A 16666-nucleotide genomic window follows, 5' to 3' on the forward strand; every position below is an offset into this window, starting at 1 on the left:
ATTGCTCAAGATAGTAAGATAAAGTGTTCTGATTTCCAAATTTATCTGAGTGTCTTCAGGTATTTCTGTTTGTTTTGTTCAACTCAAAAAGCAATAGCAAAATATAGTTCAAGAAACAGTAAAATAGGTTTGGTCTTACAGTCGTGTAAAAGTTCAGAGTTCGTTTCGCTGTTTGGTTTCGGTCGTGGTTGAACATCTCTACATTTTCAATGGTTTGAGCTTCAATATTTTCTGAATTGTGTTAATCTCAATTGTTCACTTTGTGCTGTGCGAAAAATAACTATAAATGTGCCTTCGGGTCTATATTAATATATTGAAAATTGAAAGATCTACTAAAACGCTATCTTAAGGTGAAGGTGGAAGCTAGCCATTGTAGTAGTATAGGTAAACCAACGAGTAAAATTGGGGTAATAGTGTGTGTGAGAGAAGAGCAAAGCACACGTAAATAGATCAATTCATTTATCAGACTGTGTGGCGCTTCATTGACACGAGTCTTTGAATACATTTGAAAAAAAAAATAACAATTCAATACTAAAGTAAAATGTATGAACGATATGTTCCGATGAACAATTGCAAATATAAATATATATAGAAGGTGCATTTGCATATGAAGTGAAATTCTGATTATACGCGAGCGTAACATGAGCAAATTTATAACACATGCGAATTGGGGCTCTTTTGGTATCAACAAGTTATTCCGCACAGTAACTCGATGTTGATAATTCCTTAATATTTTCCTTCGTTGATCGTATTGTTTTCATATATTCACGTTGGAGAGCCTTAACCCTTCTCTTCGTTGGCCGAGGCATTTTGATTGAATGTAATACTTTTCCGTTTACTGTTTTTGAAAGCATAGGTAGCCGGGGCAGTGTTCCAAGCTCTGCAATACAATTTTCTTACCCAATGTTAAAGTTGCTAAAACTTACATTATAGACCCATTAAATGTAAAGATAATAATTGTATTGATATCAACACAATTTTATTCTATTGATTTTCATGACATGAAACGCTATAACTCAGGAATAACATTTTATTGAGTGGTTTTTATAGCTGTTTCCATGATGTTGTCTGGCATCAGTGTCGAAAAAATAACGATGCTTTCAACCATTAACAAACAATTAACATTAACATTAACAAACAAAACCATTGCCGAAGATTGAAAAATGAAAATTTATCTTTCAGAGCACTTGCTCGAGCTTTCCGACGTTTTTCACTATACAGTGCGACAGTAGATGAAAATTTAATATCTTGTGAGTAATCGATTAGAGTTTGGTTAATATTACTTGATGGGAAGGGTGCAAAAACGATCATTTTCTTCACACTGTTTTGCAAAATTATTGGGCCTGATCACGAACATCACTGCCACGTACGCTTTCACGTCACTTATACTTCACTGCAATGTTGGAAAAACTTTACAGTTATTATTTTATATTCAAAATATCAACAAATCAACATTATACATAATCAATCATGATCGTATTTGGACCAGTGGCCTCCATTGCCATTTCATGGTGTTGCAACTCTCTCTTAGTCTAATCCTAAAAATAGAAACAAAAAAATTCTGTTCATTCAAGACAATCGGAAGTAGACCTCCGCCATGTTTCAATGGGCCTACAGCAACTACATTTTTAATCCTCAATTACATCCCATAGCGCATTTACCGAATCCAAATAAAGAAATTTACGTCCTCTGGATACGTCAGAATTTCGTTCTAAAAGTGCCACCAGGCGGGTAAATTGCTGTTTGTTTATCTTTTGTTTCTTAAACAAGACTTAAAATGTTAGCAAAAAAGCTAAATAAATACGAAATTAAACTGCATTGCGCGTGACTAGCTTTCACCATCTAAAACACAAGTGACAAATATATCTGTTTTTCTCCGTGACATGACAGTATCGTGGTATTCATAATAACAACTAGTTCATCAAAGTTGTCACGACGGATGAACTCTTCTGGATTCTACACACACGGTGACAGCCGTAATAAGGTTGTATACAATTCACTTCGTTTTCACCGTGAAGTGACGTTCGTGATCAGGCCCATTGATTTTCGGGCGAGGGGTGAGGGAGGGAGATGAAAGAAATGAGCGCCATTGTGGCAGCCATTTGTGGCTAGCTTCCACCTTCACCTTAAACTATTGCATATTTTATAATAAGCTTGCAATCGAAAGTTAGGCAGTCTTCAAATGGATTTGATTGAAAATCACTTAGTCTCCCTATATAATCCCGACAACGTAAACCTACGTCAAAACGCGACAATGGTTCTATTAGACATTTTCAATCCGTAAAACAATCACTTTCAAATCAAAACTAATTTTCATGACAGTTTGAAATTTACATTCTCTGTGCTCTAGCAAAAAATAATAATCACAGAGTTATTTATATATTGTAACGCTCGCCGCAGACGCGGATCTTTTGCCTTAGAACTAACACGAGAAATCAGAACAGCATGCTACAAAGAACTGTCAAAACTTATGAATAAAATAGGTGAGATGAGAAACAATATTATTGGCATTAGGTCATAACTATTATTGGAACGTTATTTTAAAAGATCTGTATATTCTGTATTCATATCAACCCAAAAATCTGTAATCTGTATCTACAGATTCTTGGTTTCAAAAAGGTAAAAAAATCTGTAAAAATACAGATTATTCTGTAGATATGGTAACCCTGTTGTCCAAATCAAACTAATATACCGAGAAAATTTAGAAATGCATTTGACGAAAACAAAATGCGATCCACACAGAATGGCAATTAAAAATGTGATTTGAGTGATACTATATAATGGTCAGAACAAAACAACTTAGATTTAGTACATACTGTCTTTAAGAAAAATACGAGAAATTGCTATGGGAAAAGCACTGCAACCATAATTTCGTTATATTTTGTTATATTGTATTTATTATATTTATATTTATTATTGTAATAAGTATTTTTTTTTAAATTTTGCATGTTGCACGGATAACGTTTCGTGTCTTCGATGAAAAACCCACATTGTGATGTAGGAAAACAAAACATTAGACAACTTCCTACAAGAGAAAAAATACAGGTTTTACAAAGAAAATTCGTATGAAAAGACACATCTCTTTCGAATATATCACGTTTCCATTGTATTCCGCGAAATTGTTTTAAGCTTGCTATAATCGCTGTAGCTAATATACAGTTCTATGAATTTATGGTAGTAGTTTTTGATGAAATAGTCCAGATAATGAGAAAAGTTTTTAAATGTGCAAGGAAGGCTTTTTTAATGCCTATACTGTATGTAACACATTTCAGTATACACATAACATATGTTGAATAGCATACTGTTAGATGTGCTCTCAATTTCTAACAAAGAAACGATAGAACAAATAAAATCTATGGAAAATTTGTATTTCCCGTCGATTTTTTAAATTCCTCCCTCTATTATGTAAATTCCTCCGAGAGGTAGCAGAACATTTTTCCTAGCCTAACGCGGCTACCTGGAGCTTCATATAACACTCTCCTACAAACAGTCTAGTAATTCTTCACATCGGAGGTGCAAAAGCCTTCACTTCACTGCCTGCCTGCGTTTGCTCTAAATTAAATACGCGCTGCGTCGTCGTCCGTGGACGGTTCGAGCTGTTGTTTTAGTAATTTTAAGTTATGTTTGCTTATTGCCGCTGCCTGTGTGTTGCCTGGGTCGGTAATACGTTGATTTTTTCCCCTCATACCCAGTGGTAGCTATTTCGTTCGAACGGTTGGTTCAGTGCAGTCACGAACAGCAGCGCATCGCTTCACAGCTGTGGGGCCAGAGGCCGTTTCATCACCATCATGATAATCATACTTTGTAAGGCTCACTTACGCGACGACACACAACACTTGTGTCTTTCCCAATTAGATACCCTCTAATTGTGTGCATTCTTTTCTGTTTTCCTTCTCAGGTTCCGCCGATGATCAGAACGCATCAACAGGTTCACCCACAGCAACAGCCCCAAGCATCACCACCACAGGCAGTAACAGTCATAAAGCACCGACGGCGACGGGTAGCATAATTTTCAACTCACCCAAACATCACCATCATCCGCATCTCATCTGCCACCGTCAGCTGACAGACAGAAAGTCGGAGGTAGAGAGCGAATCGACTGTCAAGATAACGATCAGCGGCGGCAGTAGCACAGTGCCATCGGGCGAGGATGATCTCGTAACTTCAACAGCGACAACGACGCCAACAAATCTGATAACAACAACGACAGCCACCACCACGTCCGATAACGAGAATGACTCATCCGATCGGGAAGTGTCGCCCAAGTTTGTAGTGGGAACGAAAAAGTACGGCCGACGGTCACGTCCCCGGGAGGATTGCAACGGATTCGAAACCTCCTCCGATTTCAGTAACTCGGACAACGAGTCGGTACCCCAGCCCGTTATCGGTCAGCGGCAGCAGCACCAGCAGATGGTACAATCCCCACCGCCGTCGGACGCTGTAAGCAAAATCTCCTCGAAAGTCCATCGATCCGCATCGCAGAGCGACATTCACGGCTCGAAACGACGTCGGCCAATTAGCGGAAGTAGGCTTAAACGTTGCGCATCATTACCAACGCACCGGCAGCGACCGGAGCACATCAGCAGTAAGCTGAACGCGAGAAACGTGAGCGCGCAGCTCAATATGGATGAGAAGATCGATAAGAAGATCTACTTCATGCGGCTGTCGGAAAATCTGCGGGATATCTGGAACTCGCTGGTGGTGAGTGGACACGGCGATATGCTAAATCAGTCCCAGTTAGAGGTGGTTTGCGAGCGGGTTGGTCTGCAGAAGCTTCCGGCCAAGTTGGCCGCTCATGAAGTTTTCGCCAAACTTTCGCTACAGCCAATCGAGGGAATCGGGTTCGATGAGTTTATTTCGCTGCTGCAAAGTGATTCGGATATTCTGCAGATCGGGGACGGCGGTGGTGGTGGCACCGATGGGGGCGGCGGGGGCGGAGGCGGTGTTAGTGTCGGTGTGAATGGGAGGGAAACAACAAACAGTGAGCGTGGTGGCGGTGGCGGCGCCGGTGTTGTAGTGCGATTGTTCGATGAGAGTAACAACTTCAAGGCTCAGGAACTCGATCGCGAGAGTGTGAAAGAAACGGTTGATTTAACGATGCATACGCTGGGTAAGTGTGTTGTTATTCGATTGGTGGATTGATAGTTTGATTAACACATGACTCCTCTGTATTGTGCAGATTGGACCGCTGAATTCGGCTCCCTTTCGACGGCTATCATCATCGACATGTGGGAGTCGGCTGGCATCGGTGAGCCGAGGAAGCTTTTGCAAGAACTTGGCTTCTACGGTGAGGAGATTCAAGTCACCGAGCTAGTCGGGGCGCTGGAAGAAGAACTTCAGCGACTTGGGGGAAACAGTGATACGTCCGCTATTGTGAGGGTGAGTGTGTAAACATTGATTTGTTATATGAGTGAAAGAACCGCTGCACTATGGCATTTCAGGCGGACAAAATTAGGAGACGTGACTGTCACCGATCTGTTTTTTTACATTTCCTATAGAAAGTAGTCATTTTAACTAAGAGAAGTTCAAAATTTCAGTACTGTAGCAGGTACCATACCTGAGATATCTAGAAATGAAGATGAAAAATTGCAAGAAAAGCATTTGTTTGGTCATAAACTTAAAAGTATATTAAATGAATTTCATGCCAACTCGACTGGCCATCTCAAATAGCAGTGAAAAGTTGTGGGTGTAAAGACATTGGTCACTTAAACAATTTTGCATACTTTAAATCTTCAAAAAAGGATTAGACTATTTTTTAAAAAGGCCCAAAGTTTTTTCTTGATTTTTTTTTAGAAAAATGTATAACTCAAAAATTATAAAACCTACCAATGTCCTGGATTTGAAGGTAATGAAGATAATGGAGCTACGAGCGACATGCGACATACCGTGTCGTTTTTTCATATAGTTGTTGTGTCCACTTTGGATACAGTGTGTACAAACGCTTGACGATAAACGTCATCAAAAGAGTGACAATAAGAAACGCTTGATAACTTCTTCTTTCTTTGTTTTTGAGAGGCTTTAAACTTGGAAGTTCATTCGCCTCTATCGCTTGATAATGCATAGGAGGTGATTTATAAATAAACATTGAACGAGTCAGGTAGAACGTTCTCGACCATAGAGATAACAACTTGTGTTTCTCTCCATCTACTCTGTACCCTTATTCATTTCAATTCGTTGACCCTGGCCAGAGTTCAGTGAACTCTTTTTACAAAACATAGTCCGAACTTTTTATATTTTAACAGTGACGTCAATATTTGTTTTTATATTAATTGTCCACTACATCCATGCAAAAAAGTTATTTTCAGTATGTGTCTCATCAATGGAAAACATACATTTTATTTAAGTTCCCACGCATTATGAGTATAATGTGACAGCGTGCAGTGGATATTTGTGAAATCACGTTGAAAAAGATGAATTAAAGTAATATTTTAGTAAGACATTTTCACTCCTTCAAGACCGTAGAAACGAACGAACTTTCATTATTTTTACAATACTATATGATATTGTGTGATGTGGGAAAATAATATTCAATTAAGTACCATTTCAATTAGAATGTAACTGCTTTCGAGGACTAAGAATACGGCTGCAACTTTACCACATAAATAATGGAAAAAAGTCGCAATGTTAGAAGACAAACAGTTGTATGATTAATGAAAAATTTGGCTCAAATCATCAGAAAAACTTGAGTATTTTGAAGATTGTTTTGTTCTTTCCATATATACTTAACCCTTTCCCGTACAACATCGAGTCTCACTCGTGGGTACTTGAATAACACAGGGCGCTAGAACGCTCAGCAGGTTAGTGAAATCACTTGATGTGTGACGTATTAAATAATACGGGAAGGGGTTAATATAGAATGCAAATAGTTACGACACCATAACTGCTTGCCAATACAAATATACTTCGCCTACTGCCTTACCTCGATATGTACCTACAAAACTCTGGTCATAGGATGAAATGTAGGAAATACAGGTCGGACTCGATTATCCGGAGTATTGATTTTTTTTTCACTCCGGATAATCAAATTCTCTGGATAATCGAGTCAAAAAAAATTTTTTTTATTCGTTTTTTTTGCATGTATTTTTTGTTTTTTGAATAAAAGAGGAATTTGATTTTTGATTCATCCCCTTGGAGTCAGAAAACACCTTTCTCACATGAAAAAAATAAATTTATCCAGATTCTCTCAGGAGGTGATAGGCGATCATATTTGATGAAAAAAATCCTTCTACGCATATGTTCGAATTTCAACAATGACAGAGTTATAGAACTTTTTTTCTGTTTCGGACTCTGTTGCCTCAAACTGGCTCTACATTAAAAAGTACGCTACGGAAGACAACTCTGTTGCCTTCATTTGGAAGATGAGAAAATCTAGTGTAGGATATAGTAGTGGAACATCTAAATTAGTGTATTTTAATAACATTTTGGAAGTAAAAAACTTAAAGGTTAATAATTTTTAATGTGTTATTATTACTTTTATCCTAAAAATTGTACTAATTGGATTGTTCCTATCAATTAAATTGAAGCTCTCAAACCGCTCTACAATTTGTTCTTTGACACCCAAATTCTATCTTTCTAAATTTGGCTGCAATATCGATATAAAGAATTCCTGGTAAAAATCAAGCTAAATCTCCAAAAATCACTATTTTTACCCCACTGTACATGTAATAGCCACTCAAATTTCACCCTAACGTTAAATGGTTACATTTATTCTTGAAATAAGTCATATTTGAAATATAAAAAAAATATTTTTTTTCCAAACTGTATATAATCGAGTCTAAAATTGTATATAATCGAGTCTGACCTGTATCAAATGAAAGTGCTCGACTAGTAGCAGATCATGAAAAATTCAAATTCAAGATGGCCACAGTCCACAAATAACTGATTACTTTTTAATGGTTTCATTCAGCTTGCCCTGTTTGTATGTAGGGGAACTGGGGGCAAAATGAACACCCTAAGCAATTTTAGGCTTTTTTCTTCGAAAAACTAACAAAACATTGCGGAAATCGCATAAATTTAACGTTCTAGTCTTATTTTTATTGCATGCATAACGCAAAGTTTGAATAATGACTTTTTTAAATGATAATTTTTGTATTTTTAACAACACCAAAAACGATACTGTTTTTTTTGTGTGCGGGTAAAATGAACAGGTACTGGGGGTAAAATGAACAGGTATTGGGGGTTAAATGAACAAGTGATAGTGGTTATTCAAACATTTTGTTTTATACTGTTATCATCAAACGTGGAATGTATAGAAGAATGTATACACTTAAGATTACACACAATACACAAGGAAACCTTCGGCGGAAATTTTCAGAAATAATTAAGACGTTAGGAAAACGTTCTGAATACTCACGCAGAGATCACGAGTTCAATTCTCACTCCCGACATTCTTCCAAAAATGGAAGTAAAAGTGACGAACCAGCCGAAATGTGTTGAAAGTCACTATAATAAAGAAAAAAAAAACGTTCTGAATAAAGATGACAAATGTGTTCTAAAATGTGATGAAAAAAAACATAAGATCAGGGGTAAAATCATTTATTCGTTCAACAAAAATCATAAAACAAATTCAAATAACAGGACGATCATTTGCAAGGCAATTATTGCCATGAAGAAACTCAAAACAATCAATTAAAAATCAGTTACATATGCGGCATTGAAACCCATCATCGTTTCTACATTGAGCATGGAACCAATTAAGACACGATAGGCATTTCCTCCAGCCATAACCATCGGTCGAATCAGAAAAACAATCTCCACACAGCTCACACAAAGTATCCTCGCACTGTTCATCCGATGTTTTACCCTTGGCTCGCTTCTTTGACGACTTTCGTCCTTTTTTGATGAACTTGATAGTTTTTGTTGCCTCAGCAGAAGCCAGGTTTTGACGGTAGACGTCGCCGGTAATCTCCACAGCTCCACAGAACCAATCGAGGAAGACTTCACTGGTCATATAACCGGAAGGGTTACAATTGAACTTTGTCCCATTCGGTGCTCCTCTCTTAAGCGCATCGTGCATGTGCACACGGGGGAAAATCATGTACGGTGGCACATGCTGTCCGATTGCGGACATACACATAACAACCGTCGTCAGTACGCCCCTCTTAGCCGATGTTAAGGAACCTACTTGCTTCTTTCCCTTTTTAGCAGCAATTTTTAGCTTTTTCGGAGGAACCTGTAATTGATAAATTTATGTTAAGTAAATTATGAGCAGGTATAAAAAAGCTGTCTAGCTTACGGTGCTTATTCCGGTTTCATCAGCGTTAAATATACGCGCCGGCGGAAACTGATGACTGTCCAGCGTGCTCCGAAGAAGGTCGAAAAATGCTCCCACGGAAACCTTGTTAAAGCCCCGTGCACGATCTGCAGATGTGGCTTCCGGCTTCCGGAAGGAAAGGGTTTGATTCCGTCGAAGGAAACCATCAAGCCAGTTCCTACCGGCCATCTTCAGCTTGTGGTTGAATGGATGGGGAATACCGTTCCTCTCAGCTAACTCATACGCCATTTTTTGTACGTCCTTCATAGTGATCCCATAGAATCGGGCCTCCAAATCCAGCAAGTGTTGAACCAGCTCCGTCTCTTGTTCGGCTGAGAAAACCCACTTTTTCGATCCCAGGCCTTTTTTCTTCTGTGGTGACACTATCCACCTGGCGAGCGTTATTCGTGGGATCTGGTACTTGATGGATGCTGCATTTACGGACATTCCACATCCAACAGCAGGTTTTGCTGCTGCCATTTGTGTGTTTGTCCAACTCTGCCTTTCGGTTTTTCGTTTGTAGACCCGAGTCATCTGGAGAAGAATCTGTGATTAGACACACTGTTCATTTTACCCCCATCGTTCACTGTTCATTTTGCCCCCGCAGCAATTTATTTTTTTGATGAAAATACTTAGGTACCTACAACTTCTTTCGATAGATCAACGACAATACGATGTGTGAACAAAACTGGATCAACCAATTGAACGGATATCAATTTTTCACCTCAAGAAAGCTTATTAATCACGAGCAGAAATTTACATCACAGCCAGTACTGAGCAGGTGATTTTGGTTTTGTTTACCTTTTTCACTTTTTGACAGTTCTTGATCGGTACAGGGTGGCCCAAAAGACTTGAAATACTTATAGGACAGGGTGGATAAGCATTTGGAAATAATTTCTACTGTTTTTTCGGTCATTTGACTACCTGTTCATTTTACCCCACCTGTTCATTTTACACGCAGTTCCCCTATGTTTGAGTGTTTGTAGGATTGTCCCACATTAATTGAAATTTGACCCCGTTCCTGATCACTGATTGTTCTGAAATTTGGAACATACCTTTAATTATACTGCCATTGTAAAACTGCTTGAAAATTCAATTTGGCCGCCCCAAAAAAAAATGGCTGAATGGCTTGACTTGGAGAATAGACTACATTATGAACAACATAAATTCGAAAAGGTAACCGCCACTAAATAGTCGATTATGTATTTTTTGCATTCCCCTCAATACAGGGAAACTTCGATATAGCGTACCCTCGTTATAACGTACACATTTTCAAAGTCCAAAGGAATTATTTTTTGAATAGTATTTTTATGAAAGAACAATGAATTATCTGTATTTTGATACCAAAGCTTGTTTTGTACTTTTAACCAATCCCGAAGTACAACTGTTTTGTGATTCCGGATTCTAAATGAATCAATTATTAATCAACAGTACGAAGAGAAACATCATGAGAAAGGTTGGCTTCATCTTCTAGTTGAATTTATCCATTAACCTTACTCAAACAGCAACACAATAAAGTAATATAAGCTACGTTTCTGAGTTCTTTATTATGTTAAATAACTGTGTTTTGTTAGTCAAGCTCTATCATTTGATACCCATATTGATGGGGCTGTGAAAAAATATATATGGCGCCATCTTGTGGTGGTGTCCATCTTGGATTTGCATTCTTCATAAATAACTGTACTCTAATAGTCAAGCCTTTTCATTTGATACCCATATTGATGGGGTTCTGAGAAAATATGTAATCCGCAATCTTGTGGTGGTGGCCATTTTGGATTTGCAGTTTTCATAAATAACTGTATCCTACTAATCAAGCTCTTTCATTTGATACCCATATTGGCTATTCAATATGGAATTATTATACAAATTGTTCAAAATTTCCGAAAATCAAAAATAAAATACTCCGGATAATCGAGTCCGACCTGTAATTTAAATTTTCATAAAAAATACATTTTTTTAAATTACGCTGAAAAAAAGTTATTTAAAAATTAAAATTCATTACTCATAACATAACATTTTTAAGTTTATTGTGAAAAATATGTAAATAGTCCTTACAATTTCCAACAAGTTACATCGGAAGATGGGCACTTTTACAGGGAAAAAAAGTTTTTCTAACAACATTTTTTTTCATGTTTTCTTTCAAAAAATGACAACTACTTTTTTCGAAAAATCTTAACTTAGAAATTATAAGACCTAAACAATTTTGGTAAAAGAATCAAATTTAGGAAATTATTCATGAGTCATCCATACATCTGCAGAAGGGCTCAGCTACAGGGAAAGTGTTTTGCTAAAAACAACTGTTTCATGTTTTCTTTGAAAAATCACTTCTAATGTTTAACTCGTAACATTTTTATGTGTAAATTATCGCAATTGACATTTTCTGCAAACTTTTTCCTATTGAGGAGCATGTCAAGAACATGTCCAATGCGAGAATTTACACACAAAAATGTTATGAGTAAAGCTTAATTTTTTTAGAAGTCTCCATACAAAAATGTCATATATTCCAGAAACTGCTGCCATACAAATGAGACACAAATTTCTGCATAACTCGAGAACTAATTAAGCAAATGGAGCCAAATTTGGGATGTGAGGGTCTTTGGATACGAGAAATGTTTCTATGATGGTATAACACCCCTCCATCCATTCAATGAATAGTTCTGCGATTAGACCCATGAACGCGCGCTTAGTAAGAAAATGTGAATGTGAATTTCAGCATTTATACATGACAATAAAGCTTTTTTTACTCTTTTTAAAGTTTAAGAATAAAAACATAATTTCAGAGAGAAAAATGGAGAAAATTTCTTTTTGATATAGTTTAAACTTATCATCTATGACAATTTCTGTATATTTCACGTCCAACTTATTTAAAGGGTTTATCTTTTTTAAGTTTGGATAAAACTATATTTTTCTAAAAAATACTACTTTCGTGGGCTGCACCCTCTCCACTTTCCCCATACTCTAATGGATTGTGTCACATTTACCCGAAACCCACTCACCCGAATGTAACATCTACCCGAACAGACACTCACCCGAATGCGACGTTTACCCGAGTGTAACATTCGTCCTAATGTGACAGTTACCCGAATGTAACATCTACCCGAATTTGACACTCACCCGAAAGAAGGATATATTCGAATAATACGAAAATTTTATTATTAGGAAATATTTGCATATTTATTTCTGATGAATATAATATGAAGATCATATTTGTCTTCAACGTTCATTTCCATCCAAAAAGTTCGTATTTTTCGTGGGTAGTGCAATTTGAGGAATAGCGGCGTTGGATAAAATCTTTTTTATAATGAAGAGTGAAAGAATGCCGTTTGATAACGGATTACGAAGATTATCCATTCATACGGATGACGCAGCCCGTTTACTTTAAAAAAGCTGACAATTTTGTTACATACGTATTATGGTACAGAAGCACTTATATATATTTTTATATGAATTTATTTTCTCGTAATCGAGGCGCCCTTACACCGCCGAGGTGTCGCAATCCGAGTACTACCGATTGCGACCCGCCATTGGAAGCGACGACCTCTACCAAGCAAACTTATGTTCTACCAATTGCCCGGTTAGTTTGCAATAAAGGAGACAATGCACCAGATAAATGTATGCCGCTCACTAACGCTCGGTCGGACCTATCTAAAGCATCGTCTCCTTTGTTTCAAACAAACCGGGCAATTGATGGAACACAGGTTTGCTTGCGAGAGGCCACTGATCCGCTGTCGGATTGTGTCACCTCGGCTTGGTGCCGCCTCCTTTCTTTATCTTCGACATTGACCTCGGAATAAATTTCATCACGAAATAATAAATTCATGATAAAAACTACGCTGCAGTGGTAAATACGTTAGTACCTTTTTTTTCTTACTAATTCTATTCACATTTTCATGGCATTTATGCTTCATATTATTTGTGTTCAAATTATCTGATAAATTTTCCAAATACTCCATAACCCATGCTCATTTCTGCATGATTTCTTGGTATCAAAGAGCAATACGAAAAGGAAAGAAGAAGGCATGTCAATTTTGCATACACTGATTTCCGAAAATGACACAGCGAAGTTTTCAACATTTTTTTCGAATTTCTTCATTACAATTTCTCATTTTACTTCGTCTTTTTGTTACTTTTTCATTTTTATTCTTATTTATCAACAGGAGATTGGATAAAACTCATCTGATTTGTCGGAATTTTTCCTTCTTCATTCGGGTAAACATTTCATTCGGGTAAATGTTGCCGAAAAACTAAAAATCACCCAGGGGGGAATACCCCGTCATACAGATTTTTATTCATTACTTTTGAAAGTCGAAAACAAGCTTTCGAAGTATTTTATTTAGATAATGATAGGTACATCATTTTGAAGCTTAAACCTTCAGCTTTTCGAATATTTTACGAGCATATTGTTATCTTAGTGTGTGTAAATGTAGTGGACAAAAAAAATAAGGAAGAAATAAAGAATCGATTTCATTCTGTTAAAATTTTGTGGACTAACTTAATTTTTTGCCAGCTAAGTCAAAGGGAATTCATTTACCCTCTTCAACCAGTTTTCATTTGGTGCCTATAACGTTTCTGTAGGTACTTTCAACACAGAATTATTTTTTATTTGAATAAAAAATTTCCTCTTCGTGTTTGATGATTTTTGTGGGTGAGGAGTGCATGTATATGTGGGAATGCGTATGTATACTTGTTAGTATTAATTACTCCTTGCAACTCTCGTATGAAAACGAAAGTTATGAATCGTTCATTCTGAGGGTACACATAGCATTTTGAATTTCTGGTACAATATGCGTTGAAGTGCTCCTTTAATTTACTCCCCACTTTGATCGATCGGCTAAAAAAAAAAACGGCTGAACGTATCAACATGAAACGTTCAAAGGTGTTTTGGGGATACACTAGGTTACAAATTTTCCTGCCAACATTAGAACTTACTGCAGTAATTGTAAAATTACAGATATTTTTAAGAAACTCCTGTTCTGGCATTTTTTTGGAATTAATGCTAAAAATAAAACAAATTAGCCACAAATAAAACTTGTACGTAATTTATTTGACTTTTCTAAAATACTTTTCGGTGTGCGGTGCGATCATAGTTTATTAACTTATTCATCATCAAAGAAGGGGTAATTTTTCATTTAATCGAAAATATATCTGTATGGGAAAGTCTTACATGAACATTATAGGAACCAAATGCAAGCTGGTTTATTAGGTTAATTGGATTGGGTATTAAGTATGTTAGCAAAAAATTGCGTTAGTCCACAACATCTTCGAGAAAACAGAAAAAAATCGATTTATTATTTCTTCCCGATATTGTTGTCCACTACGTTTACCACATATCAAGATAAAAATATATTAAAAAAATATATATAAATAAAGAAAATATATAAAAATATCGCCTTAAAATTATGTTACATACCATTATCTAAAAAGAATGTTTCGAAGCGGAGAAGCATTCGATTGTTTTCGACTTTCAAAAGTAGTGAAACGAGATCTGCATGGTGCGGTAGGAATTCAAGTCTGCGTCGCAATATTTCTGGAATGCCTTGACCGATATTCACTAAACCTGACAAACATGTTCCTTACACATTTTTTTTTTTTTTTTTTTATTTATATCGTTTATTTTTACAGGCTCAGTTACATAGGTTTAAAGGAGCCGAACTCCTTACTGTATTGTTACTAGTATATATACATTTTTCCTTAATTCTAATGTTAATAATATAGGAAACCGATTACTCGCGGTCAACTCGAGTTTAGAAGGGTGACATATTTTCTTCAGGAAAAGGAGGGGATATGAGGATATGTTGACATTGATCACACTCACACTCTCAATCACACTCATCACACTCAATTCTTAAACCTATCTTATATCTAATATGTATTTACATTTCATCTTATTCTTAAGAAGGGATCCGATCTCTCACAAAGGAAAAGGAAAAGGAAAAACTAAGGGTATAAGGACAATCACACACGAAGATCGATAGCTTTAAGGAATACATATATTTGGGACATGTAATCAAGGTCTAACCGAGCCAACACGTCTCTCACCGGCACATTGGGCTGCCTTCCTCGGGCCCGAAGGGTGACTACTAAATTCGATCTGGCGACAAGATACAGCTCGCACGACCAAACAACGTGCTCGATGTCGTGGTAACCTTGGCCACAAACACAAAGATTGTTGTCGGCAAGATTAATACGAAAGAGTAGCGCATCTAACGAACAGTGATTGGACATGAGTCGGGAGAAGGTGCGAATAAAGTCCCGACTCAAGTCCAGACTTTTGAACCATGGTTTGAGGCTAACCTTAGGGATAATCGAGTGAAACCACCGGCCCAATTCATCTTCGTTCCATTTGCGTTGCCAGTTAACTATGGTATTTTTGCGGACTAAAGAATAAAATTCATTGAAGGCGATTTGACGCTGATAAATATCGCCTTCAATTGCACCTACCTTTGCTAATGAGTCAGCCCTCTCATTACCCAGAATTGAGCAATGTGAAGGGACCCAGACAAAGGTAATGACATAACAGCGTCTGGATAAAGCACTCAAAATTTCTCGTATTCTCTCAAGGAAGTACGGCGAGTGCTTTTCCGGCCTCACTGAACGGATAGCTTCGACAGAGCTAAGACTATCCGTTACAATGTAATAGTGTTCAACAGGTCGTGAGGCGACGCTGTCCAGCGCCCAGTGTATCGCTGCCAATTCAGCAATATACACTGAGCAAGGATTCTGAAGACTGTGTGAGGTGCTAAAAAATTCGTTGAACACTCCAAATCCTGTGGACTCATTCATAGAGGACCCATCAGTAAAGTACATATTATCACAATTGATATCCCCATACTTTGCATCGAAGATCGTTGGAACGATCCTCGATCGAAGATAATCTGATGTTCCATGGATATCCTGCTTCATGGACAGATCAAAATGCACAGAGGAATTGATGTAGTCAGGAAAACAAACACGGTTGGGAATATACGAAGAAGGATCAACCTGCATGGAGACGAATTCATGATATGAGCTCATGAATCCAGAATGAAAATTTAGCTCGATCAGCTGCTCAAAATTTCCGATCACCAATGGGTTCATAACCTTACACCGGATGAGGAACCGAAGAGATAATAAATTGAAGCGATCTTTTAGTGGGAGTAGGCCTGCCAAAACCTCGAGACTCATGGTATGCGTTGAGGGCATACATCCCAACGCGATACGGAGACAAAGATACTGAATTCGCTCGAGTTTAATGAGGTGTGTTTTGGCAGCTGATTGAAAACAGAAACTGCCATACTCCATCACTGAGAGAATAGTTGTTCGATACAACATTATAAGATCTTCGGGATGGGCTCCCCACCAGGTGCCGGTAATTGTACGGAGAAAGTTTATTCTTTGTTGACATTTTTTACTCAGATACCTAATATGGGCCCC

At 37.4% G+C, this 16666-nt stretch overlaps 1 protein-coding gene across 3 annotated transcripts in view; it reads left to right on the forward strand.

The window, feature by feature from the left end:
- The window catches only part of LOC129775072 (blastoderm-specific protein 25D), a 62658-nt gene that overhangs the window by 34867 nt on the left and 11125 nt on the right, over positions 1-16666 (forward strand). For 2 of the 3 annotated variants that reach the window (XM_055779309.1, XM_055779310.1), the window contains exons 2-3: positions 3899-5110; positions 5180-5379. In XM_055779309.1, the coding sequence (XP_055635284.1) occupies positions 3899-5110; positions 5180-5379 (1412 nt within the window). Of the gene's footprint in view, positions 1-3676; positions 3805-3898; positions 5111-5179; positions 5380-16666 lie in introns of those variants that run through there. The other variant, XM_055779311.1, reaches the window with a different exon arrangement.

Source organism: Toxorhynchites rutilus, chromosome 3, assembly GCF_029784135.1.
Source record: "Toxorhynchites rutilus septentrionalis strain SRP chromosome 3, ASM2978413v1, whole genome shotgun sequence".
In the NCBI taxonomy this organism is placed as follows: domain Eukaryota; kingdom Metazoa; phylum Arthropoda; class Insecta; order Diptera; family Culicidae; genus Toxorhynchites; species Toxorhynchites rutilus.